The sequence below is a fragment of the Hydra vulgaris genome, chromosome 10, assembly GCF_038396675.1.
Source record: "Hydra vulgaris chromosome 10, alternate assembly HydraT2T_AEP".
NCBI classification, from domain to species: domain Eukaryota; kingdom Metazoa; phylum Cnidaria; class Hydrozoa; order Anthoathecata; family Hydridae; genus Hydra; species Hydra vulgaris.
Window position 1 is genome coordinate 51452927 of NC_088929.1, and position 11601 is coordinate 51464527.

Sequence of the window (11601 nt, forward strand, 5' to 3'; positions counted from 1 at the left end):
GCGACGAGGCTAGGGCTATTGCTATTAAAATGTCTAAAGCTTTCTATTAAGTTAGGTATGCTAGTCATAATCAGCTGTAGAATGAGAAGAATAATATCTGTATTGATTGTCAGAAAGTTTGTCATCAAGTCATCAAGTTGTTGCAACTATGAGGTATTAAAAATTTGTTAAATAAAGATTCAAGCAATTTGCTAATAACAGAACAGTATATATTAGTAATAACGTTAGTAAAAATTCTGATTGGTTAAAAGTTAAAAGAATTTTTAAATATAAGAATTGCAAATGTCATTTTTTTTTAAGAAGGAGTTTTTAAATAGTTTAATAAGTATTAAAGAGAGTTCTGGAGAACACTTTGATAATACTGTGACAGAAATTTGTTAAAAAATCTGTAGAAAGGTTTAGTTGAAAAATAACATTAACAATTGTAGCCAGATTTAAATGTTTAGCAATAGGTTATTCTGTTACTCCAAAATGTCATGTTCAGGCTTGTGGAGCTGAAAGTTTTTTAAACGGCTTGGCTCTGGCTCATAAGAAATACTGGGCTTGGCTTCGGCTCTCGGACTTTATGAACAAAAATTGTAAATTTTGCTTTTTTTTACCAAATTTGCCTACCCATATTCAAACCAATAACAGCAATTCATTTTTTAATACAACTTTCACGTTTACAAGATAAACATGAAAATTATATTACTATCATTACTCTACTACTGCATAATACATTTGGAAAAAAAATGTTTTGGGTAAATGTATATTTATTTCTATATACTATTAACCCATAACTAGGATTTCTAGTTCTGATTCTACCCAGTGGGCATGATACCTAAAAAAAGGTGTCTTTTGAACCACTCAAAGGGTGTTTAAAATGTTCAAAAGACAATTAAAACGTTTAAAAGACATCTTTTTTACGTCCCAAGGGTAGTATAATTTTTTAAGTTATAAATAACCTTTGATCATTAAACCACGTAAATAGTTAACAGCATAATATCAGTATAAAAATATAATATAAAACAATATATGTAATATTGTAAGAATGTTTCCATATATAATTTATTTGGTGTTTTTTTTTAATAAAGCATTTTAAGAAATGCTATTGCAGGATAGTATTTTTCTGAATATGTTAATATTTTTATTACGTTTTGATAATAAAAATATTAACTAATAATGCTAGTTCAATAAATAACTCATTCAACAAATTAGTTAAACAACGAATGAATAATATTTGTCAACTGTTAAAAAAACATACATTCTGTTCCTTTAAAAAACACAAGAGCTGAGAGCCGGTCGATTTTGCAGCTCTGGCTCCACCAAAAAATAGCAGCAACATGCCTCTGGCTTGACTCCACAAGCTTGGTTATGGTCATCATATTCAAGAGAAGGCGTTTTGCAAATAAATTTACTTCCTTGGGATAGTTAATAAGGTAGGGTTAGAGACAAGATGTAAATTAAGATTAGTGATTAGGACTGTCTGGAAAATGTAAAGTTATCTTTTTAAATAGGAGATTGAGAAGTAAAAAGTTTTTCAACTTTAGTACTAGCTATAACAGCAGTGCTAGAGCCAATCTGTGTGATGTGCACTACAGTTGTCAAAACAAAAAGGGATGAGGTTTTTTCAATTTGATCAAACATTAAAAAGTGTCAAGACTTTTCAAAGTTGAAAAACATTTTTTTTTGTCTCAATCTTCTAACATTGAGAGTTTAAATGGAAAATCTTTAAACAAACAAACTATTTGTTTTTTAAAAGATTGCTTTTTCACTTAAACGTTAAATGTATTTATGCATTATCTTTTATTCATAACACTTGATCTTAGGTGACATGTGTAGCATTGTTTAATAAACTTGGATGGTATAATAAAATTGTAAATAAAGAAAAAAAGAGATCTGAGAGCTTTAGAAACACTATGTAAAACTGCAAGTTTGTTTGTTAGAATATGAAGTTTATGTTCCTGTAGGCAAGTTTGTGTTTCTGTTTTATATAAAATATTTGTGCAAAGCAGGGAAGTCTCAAAATATTTTTTTTTTAAAGGTATCCATGGTAACCTTTATTTTCTGCTCTGACTTTTTTAATTTTTTAAAACTTTTCAAAAATCATTTTAATTTGTGTTAAGTGTTGGTTTTGATTCCTATTTAGTTTTAACGTAAAAAAAGTATTTAATTTTTTATGAGTTTTTTACCTTTTTCACACCAATTGCTTTTGTCTTCATCCTTGTTATTATTAATACTACTACAAATGATAAATAGTATTGTATATATCAAATAATAAATAGTATTGTATATATCAAATGTTACAATAAAAATATAATATATAAATATAATAATGCAACTTTGTTATCACAAATATTATTTATAAATGCTATTTTATAAATGATTTTTGCGTTTCAGACATTTTTCAGTAAGAAATCTGTTAAAAATTATTTTTAATTTAATACTTTTGTTTCAAAACGAATGGTTTTTGAAAACAAATATTATTAATGGATAGTTACAAATAGTAAAACTACTTAAATATCTCACATTTATTTAGCCAAAAATGTGTTTTCTTTTATAAGTTAAAAATAAATTTGAGTTACTGAAGCTAAAGGGGATTGATTTAGATAGATGTTAAATATGAATGGAACTCTATTATTACTTTAAATTCATTTTTTTTTTTTTAGGTTTTTTTTTAAAGATCTTTATTCAATTATAAATTGAATCATGCAAAGTTGAGCATTTAACAAAGTTATTAAAGAACATTTAACAAATTAACAAAGTTTTAAAAATGGATGTTAAAATAAGACTGCATTTGATGTAGTAATAAGTTAATTTTTCAACAAGGTCTTGACTAAGTTTTTTTTCGAAATTTTGTATTTTTAATCTAGGTACCCAGATTAAGGGTGATAGTTAGTGTATGGACACTGACTATCAACAGTCAGGTGAACACTAAGTGACTATTAACAGCCAGGTGGACACTAAGTGATTATTAACAGTCATGTGGACACTTAGCGACTATTAACAGGTAGTTTTCTAACTATTTTTACTCATATTTATTTCTGGCTTTTAAAAAAAATTTATTTAGAGATGCATGTTGCAATGATGCCCTTTCTCTTTTCTTCCTAAATTGCAAAATTTCTTTAAATTTTTTAGTATTATTACTATTACTCATGTTTCGTTTTCCTATTGTTGTTGTTGTTTTTGCTGTTGTTGTTGTTTTTGCTGTTGTTGTTTTTGCTGTTGTTGTTGTTGTTGTTGTTGTTGTTGTTGTTGTTTTTGCTGTTGTTGTTGTTGTTGTTTTAATTCATACTTATCATTAATATCAATGTTATTACTATTATTATTATTGCTGATGTTGTTTAATTATCAATAAGGTTACTAATTTAGTTACTTTTTTAAGACTAAGGTATTTACTTAAGACTTCTCAGAGGTATTTACTATTTGTAACTATCCATTAAATAACTTTTTTAGTATATATTTGAATGCAAATAGTGCCAAACCAAAACTGCATTTTTTATCTAATTGTATTTTTGTTCTTGTGTTTATTTGTTGTAAGAATCAAAAAATGTTTTCTCGTATAATGAGCAAATGACTTTTTTTTAGTATGTTGTGCCACCAAAATGTCGGTCTACTGCTGAAGCTCTTCAAATACTTCTAATACATGTTTTAGGAGATGCTTTTAGTCCATTTGTGGTTGGCTTAGTAAGTTGTTGTTGTTTTTGAAAAAAAAAATTTTCTATTTTAAAAAAGGTTCAATTTAGTTTTGTTTTGATAGTTTACAACTTTATAGGAATGTTTGTGAGAGGAAGGCTGCTTAATTGTGAATTTATAACTGCTTTTAACTTTAAAAATATTTTATGACTGACATTTTTATGAACTGAGCTAATATACTTTTTAATAGCTTTTTAATATAAACAATCTAAAGTAAGATATAATAACAGCTAATTTAGTTTATAAAAAAGTAACAACAATAGCATCTATATTAGTTAATAAAGATTTTTGTTTTATACTATAATATATATATATATATATATATATATATATATATATATATATATATATATATATATATATATATATATATATATATATATGTATATATATATATATATATATATATATATATATATGTATATATATATATGTATATATATATATGTATATATATATATATGTATATATATATATGTATGTATATATATATATATGTATGTATATATATATATATATATATATATATATATATATATATGTATATATGTATATATATATATATATATATATATATATATATATATATATATATATATATATATATATATATATATATATATGTATATCTATATATATATAACTTCTTGTAGCAACTAATTCAAGGCATCTGATTAGAAGAGGAAAAGCTAAAATTAAGCTAAACAAAGTTATTATTAGAAATAGAAAGAGTACATACCAAAGATCTATGGTGCACAAAGCACTTGACCTTTTTCTAGATGTCTTTTTTCACTGCTACTTATATATAAGTATATAATTGTATATTGAGTGTATGTATATATTAAATGTACCTAGCAAGCATTTTGGCGTTGATTTAATGTTGAAAATGCTTTGATTTGAGAACGTTGATTGAAGCGTTGATTTGGAAATGAAAAATCGTTGTTGAAGTATCAACATTGATTCAGTGTCTATAAAATAACGTTGAACTGACGTTGATGTACAAAGATTGATTTATACGTTGATTTGGAAACAAAAAAGCAGTGTTGAAAATCAACATTGGTTCAACATCAAAAAACAAGGTTGAACTTATGTTACGTTTTTTAAACATTTTCGAAAGATAACACTTTTAAAAAATTTGCTAAAATGTATTTTAAAAATGTTTTACAAGTTTGGGTATGAGGTTAATTTATTTTTTTATTTTCACAAATATCTTTGTTTTTGTTTAACTCAATGTCACCTTCTACAGGTATCATGTTTTTGATTTTCTTTATCACCTCCTTTTATTAACTTCTTCATCTTCTTTTTCATGCTTGTAGGGTTTCCGTTTACTTCCATTTAAATAATGAGGTGCATACTTCAAGCGGAAGGCTAATTATGTATGAGTTTCTTTGTCTGCTCTTTGTATAATTTGTTTAAAATTTAGGGCTGATGCCAATGCATCGGCCTGTACCAATCAGTATCTACCAAAAGTAGGCATCAAAGCATCCCTAATATATAACCAATCAATATATTTCTGAAATAGTTGGTGGTTACATTTTAAAGTTGTTTACAAATAGTAATATTACTAATATTAAGTAAACACCTAATGAAAATATAATTATAATAATAAAATTAATATTTACAAAAATAAACATTAAAATCACAACATATAAATACAGAAAAACATTACTGATAATAATAATGATTACATTTACAGTAATAAAAATAATAATGATAAAAATAATAAGTTATAAGTTTTTACGAACACAAATAGCTATGTGTATAATGTTAGACAAACTGATAAAGCAAATGAAAAAACTAACAATGACAATTATTAAACAATTATTTAAATAGAAAACAAGAAAATAATAAAAATAATAATATAATTAAAAATAATAATTCTAATGATAGTGATAATAAAAATAACAATAACAAAAAGATTAAAAATGAGAAAAAAATATTTAACATTAAAGTAATACTATTAAAAAATCAAAACTGATAAAAAACATAACAAAAATATAGTTATAGAAAAAATAATAATAAGATAAGACAATGCAAACATTAAACAAAAAAAAACAAGATATTATAAGCAATACGTGACAATGCCTAATAAACACAATACACAAAATAAAATAAACACACACAAGAATGTTTGAAAAAATAAACAATCCAAACAGCACACAAAAATACATAGTAAAACAAACAACCTAAAAATACAGGAGAATTAAAACAATATACAAAATTACATGACAATAAAAACAATATATAAAAATAATTTAAAGAATTAACTAAAAAAATAATTTTTTTAGTTAATTCTTTTTTTTATTGAACTTTGTGTTATTGTCTAATTTTTCTTCTCTTCAGTTAGTTTATTTATTTGAATTCTTTGTATTGTTTTTACTTTGTTTATTGCTGTTGTTTGTTTTTTCTTATATTTTAAAAATGTTTTTTTTTTTAATTTTCTCTTTCTCTTTCATTTATCTTTGAGTGTGTGTGTGTGTGTATGTGTGTGTGTGTATATATATATATAAATATATATATATATATATATATATATATATATATATATATATATATATATATATATATAACATTATATATATATATATATATATATATATATATATATATATATATATATATATATATATATATATCAATACTAATTCGAGTTCTCTTCCTAATTTATTGATTTTTTTAACACTTTTAGCTTTGATTAGAAACAAAAAAATATGTATGCTTGTAATTAAAGCTCTAAAATATGCTTGCGATAACTTGTAAATAGTTTTATAAATGTCAAGTAAAATATTATATACAGTTACGAATAATTTTTAAATAACACAATAATTAATAAAGTACAATAAAAAAAAGCACATTTTGCTGGGCGGCCATTTTTATTTTTACAAAACCTTATAATAACCTGCCTTGATATCAAATAGAAATTAAAAAGACACGTCGTTTATGAATTGACTTTTGAACTATAAACTCAACTATAAATCAATGTGAAAGCGACGTAGAAAACTCCGACGTTGAAACGACATAGTATTGTTTAATGTTATTTTATCAATGGTAAATTAATGTGGAAGCGACTTTGAAAGTTCCGACGTTAAAAATTTCAACCTTGTTTAGACATTGACATGACGTTGTTTGCTTGCTATGTAAATATTTAAATGGTATTATTAAATTTCTATAATCATGGTGAGACAGGTAATTACTAAAATTACCCTAATGTAACACTAAAAAACAAAAAAACAAAATTCAATATGAGTAAATGTGAAAAAACGAAGTTAGTAGACTGTGTGACAATTTGAATCATACTTTTTTAAATTCGATTTAAATGCTGACAGTGAAGGCGAGTTCACTATGGTCAGGAAGTGAGTTCCATACTTTAATGATTCTTTCGCTATAAAAAAATCCTATAGTATCATTAATGTATTAATAACGTGGAGTAAATTTATGTGAATGGCTTCTAGTAAAATATTTTGAATTGGAAAAAGTAAAAAAATCTAAAAATGGTAAATCAACGAGATTATACACAATTTGATAATATAAAGATCAGATTTAATTTTTTAAAAGATTAGGGTTCCAGACTGGGGTGCAAGATTCTAATACAGGCTGCACATAAAGTTTGTAAGCTTTTAACAAAAATTAAGAATTGTTAGAGATGAAGGATTTTAAAAGTAAGTAAATGCGAGAGTATGCTATGCTTGAAATACGAGAGCAGTGATTAGAGAACTTCGTATCAAAGATTGTGATTCCATCCATTCTTCATATCACATGGTGATTCCAATATCCTGAATTGAATAAACAGTTTCAACATTGATAATGGAGTTTAATTATTAAGGATATTAATTAAGTATTAGTAGGCATATTATATCTTACCGTAGCATAAATGAAAATATATGATAATATATTAAACTAAACATAATGAAAATAATGTAATGTGTCTTAGTAATAATATTGTGATATTTATAGATATTCGACTTATAGATACTATGATATTCGGCTTATAATAATGAATCATTTTGATAAGTCGAATATTATAGTATCTAGAAACATCAGTAACTAAAATATTATACATATTATACTGTACATTTTACTGTACATATATGAAAATATTATACTGTACATATATGAAAATGTTATACTGTACATATATGTTATGACAATATGTTATGACAGTACATATTCGGGGTGGATGCTCAAAATCTGGACTTTTTTGACACAAAATAAAAATTACAATAAAAGTATTAGTTTCAAAGCTATTTCTGAAATTTTAAACAGTAATGTACACATATAAGAGCTTTCGTTTCACTCAATCCAGCTGCCTTTAGCTTCAATGACTTGCTCGATACGCTTCCTGAACATGGAGCAGGTGTGCTCCACCTCATTGGCCAACATGTTGGCAGCTGCAGTAGTAATTGTTCGCTTTAGAGATTCAACAGTATTGTGACTTGATTTATTGGTCTCACGTTCTAAAGTGCCCCAGACATAATAGTCCAATGGATTGAGATCTGGTGAGTTTGGAGACCAAAAGTGCTTCGACCATAACATAGGGAGATTCTCTTCAAGCCAACCCTGTACCAAATTGGAGGTATGAGCAGGAGCTGAGTTTTGCTGAAACACATATGGCCTACCATTGGAACACTTGTCCATCGAAGGTTTCACCACCTTATTCAGAAGGTCCAAGTAGACTTCTTTGTTGACATTTTGGCCCTTCAGGAAGAAGTGTGGTGGCATGACATGGCCTTTGTTGGAAACAGACATAAAAACATGGACAGAGGCTGGAAATTTTGTCTGACCAATCACTGGGACATCTTCTTGGTCTTGAGTTAACCATCTGTCATTTCTTCTGTTCACTTTGGCATCCACAGTAAAAATTTTCTCATCGCTGAAAAAACGAAGTTTACCGGAAGCTTCATGTTTTATTGATGCTAAAAGAACGGAACACTTAGCCACTCTCTTCTCCTTCATTGAAGCAGACAGCATCTGCCTGACTTTCAGGACATAGGACTTGTACCTAAGGTCATCACAGATCACTCTTCTCATGTTGTATGAAGGCCTTATTCCTGATTGGTTTGTCTTCTCTGCTGATGAAGGCCTTATTCCTGATTGGTTTGTGAGCAGTCTTTTCTTTTCGTTCTACAGACTCTACACCATCATTAAACCTCTTTGCAATATCATAAACTGTGCTTTTTGGGAAGCCAAACCATTTTATAATCTCTGGGACAGAGTGCCCGGCGCGGAGGGACTCATCCACTGCAACTCTACGGTCATATTCCTTTGACATGATGTGCTAAATTTGCAATTTTTTTTTTTTTTCCCCGAGAGTACAATGTTTGTTTTGATTAATGTTTGAATTTCGCAACATAAAATTTAAAAACAAAAAAATGCTGGCAAATTTAAAATTGTCCAGATTTCGAGCATCCACCCTGTATGTTATGACAATATTATACTGTACATATATGTACATACTAAATATTATACTGTATATATATGAAAATTTAATATATACAGTACTGTATATTATATAATATCATTTAGTGATACTATATAAAAATACAGTATTGCATATATAGTACTGTATTATACTATAGCTACTATTATACTATATATACAACACTATATGATACTATATATTATTTATAATATTTTATAATAAAGACATTTATTATTAATATTATTAACTTATATATTTTAAATAAACATGCATTCGCTTTATTAAGCGAAGAAAAGTGAAACAACATACCGATGTTTGCTTTTGGAGTTTGAGTAAAATTTATAATAATAAAAACGGACACTACAGATTAGTGCTGAGCACAAAATCCGGATCAATCTATATCCGGATTACCGATCCGGATTGATCCGGATTGAAACAAAAGTAACAATCCGTTTAATCCGGATTAAAATACCAAATCCGGATTATGATATAAATCTGGTTTATTCAAAAAAAAATATACTTGGAAAAATTAAATATAAAATTTAAAAAACTCAACACTAATATAAACATTTGGTGAAAATTTAAAGTATTTACATTGAGTTACAACCATATAAAAAAATTAAAATCAATTTTATCGAAAACTGTTTTTGCGTAAAAATTCCCATTTTCCCCGATTTTTTTGAAAACTACTGAAAGATGATATTAGATGTAGGTAAGTACTCTGCTTAGAAGTAAGTATCAGACCTTTTATTCAGTTGTATGATACAACTTGGGAGTTGGGTTTGGGACCTCCTAATAATTTTGATTAAAAACCCATGTTATATATTATCTATATTACAAGATGGGACATACATATACTTTTTAAAAATAACTTGAAAAATGAAAAAAATATATTAATTGATTAGAAAAATCAATAAAATAAACTTTAACACCTTTGACTTTTTATTTTAAAACCACATGAGGTTAGATTTGGCTATGAATTGCATACAAATAAGCACATAACATCTCCTTTTTTTATTAATAAAAATAGTAAATACCTACTTGCTACTTTCTAATTCCTAGTTCCTACCTCATAGGTGGGTATCTAATAATAAATTGTGAAAAACTCGAAAACCCTGGTGTATTTGCTATTAGGGGTCTTATATTGAGTCGATTGTCAATAGATCTGAGATCGTAATTCGAATTATTTAGGTTGATACTTGATAATAATGAAAAAATAGCTGATTATCTCAAAAACAATGAAGCCGGATTGGATTCGAAATCCGAATCAACGGATTGAATCCGAATCGACGGATTGGATCCGTGAATCCGGATTAAACGGATTGATCCGAAATTCGGATTAAATAATTGTAATCCGGATTGGTCAAAATAATGCTCAGCACTACTACAGATACAAAAAAAAGGTTAACTTAATATTATCCAAATATTAAAAGTTTTATTTCATATCCAGCAACGTTTTTGATAACTGGAAATACGGCAAGGTATTTAGTAAAACGGCAAGGTATTTAGCAAAAACCCAGTTAACTTTCAGCGAAGTTTTAGATCACTGGAAACCCAGTGGAATTCGAGCGAAATCTATCGTTTCTAGTAAATTTTACTGAAAACCCAGCGCACTCAGTGATCTTTAAGATTTCCAGTGAACTCCCAGCGAAAGTTCACTGGGTTTTTTTGTAAAGATATATATATTTGTATCTAATTTTTTTTTTTAATTTAAAATTTTATATAGATTTCTGATGCGTACACAAAAGCTCACCCAGACGATTCAAATGCGATTCGAATGCAACGAGGACTCCTATACAGTTTGTACATAACGCCATTTTTGTGTTGTTTTGGTACAGCATGTTATCTAATATGCTCGCGCTATGTCGAAGAAGATAAAATGAAGGCTGAAAAGGAAATAAAAACTGAAATTTATAAAGAATATTATAGTAATACCTCAAATGCAAGTTTTCCTAATTTATTGGTAAACGGCGACGAATCGCAAGATGATTACAAACCCCTGGTTGTTTGAAACAAACCTTTAGTTGTTTCACAAGAAATAATAATTGAAATAAGTTAAATTTTTATTCAATAAAAGTTTAATTTCTTGTAAAAATCGCATTTAGTGCGAATGTTTTTCGATGTTTATTTTTATTTTATTTTTTTGAAGTTTAATTTATATCCTATAATATTGTTATAATATTGTTTTATACGTTTTTACAAATAAAATATTGTTTTTTAAAAGTTAAAAATTTAAAGTTTATAAAAATGCTTGTTTATTAAAGTAAATTGTACAATTAAAAAATTCTGAAAAAAATTTAATATAAAAAAAGTATTAATTTAAAAAACTCTTTTAATTTCTATATTTTTGTATTCTTTTTTGATTGTCTAGTTATATTTAATTTTTTTTTTCAAGATTGATAAGAAATTTGTTGATAGTGTCACAAGATGAACTCTCAGTCCTGATCTGAAAACAGTCTTACACCAGGAAGTGTATCTGGTTGTAAAAAAAACTTCACAACTTATTT

At 26.5% G+C, this 11601-nt stretch overlaps 1 protein-coding gene across 1 annotated transcript in view; it reads left to right on the plus strand.

Moving 5' to 3' along the window:
* Nucleotides 1–11342, plus strand: part of LOC100213566 (protein spinster homolog 1) — a 51051-nt gene extending 39709 nt beyond the window's left edge. Inside the window, exons 9-10 of the mRNA XM_065808276.1 lie at nucleotides 3568–3666; nucleotides 10821–11342. Coding sequence (XP_065664348.1) covers nucleotides 3568–3666; nucleotides 10821–11105 — 384 coding nt within the window. The 3' untranslated portion in view covers nucleotides 11106–11342. The remainder of the gene's footprint in view (nucleotides 1–3567; nucleotides 3667–10820) is intronic.
* Nucleotides 11343–11601: the final 259 nt, after the last annotated feature.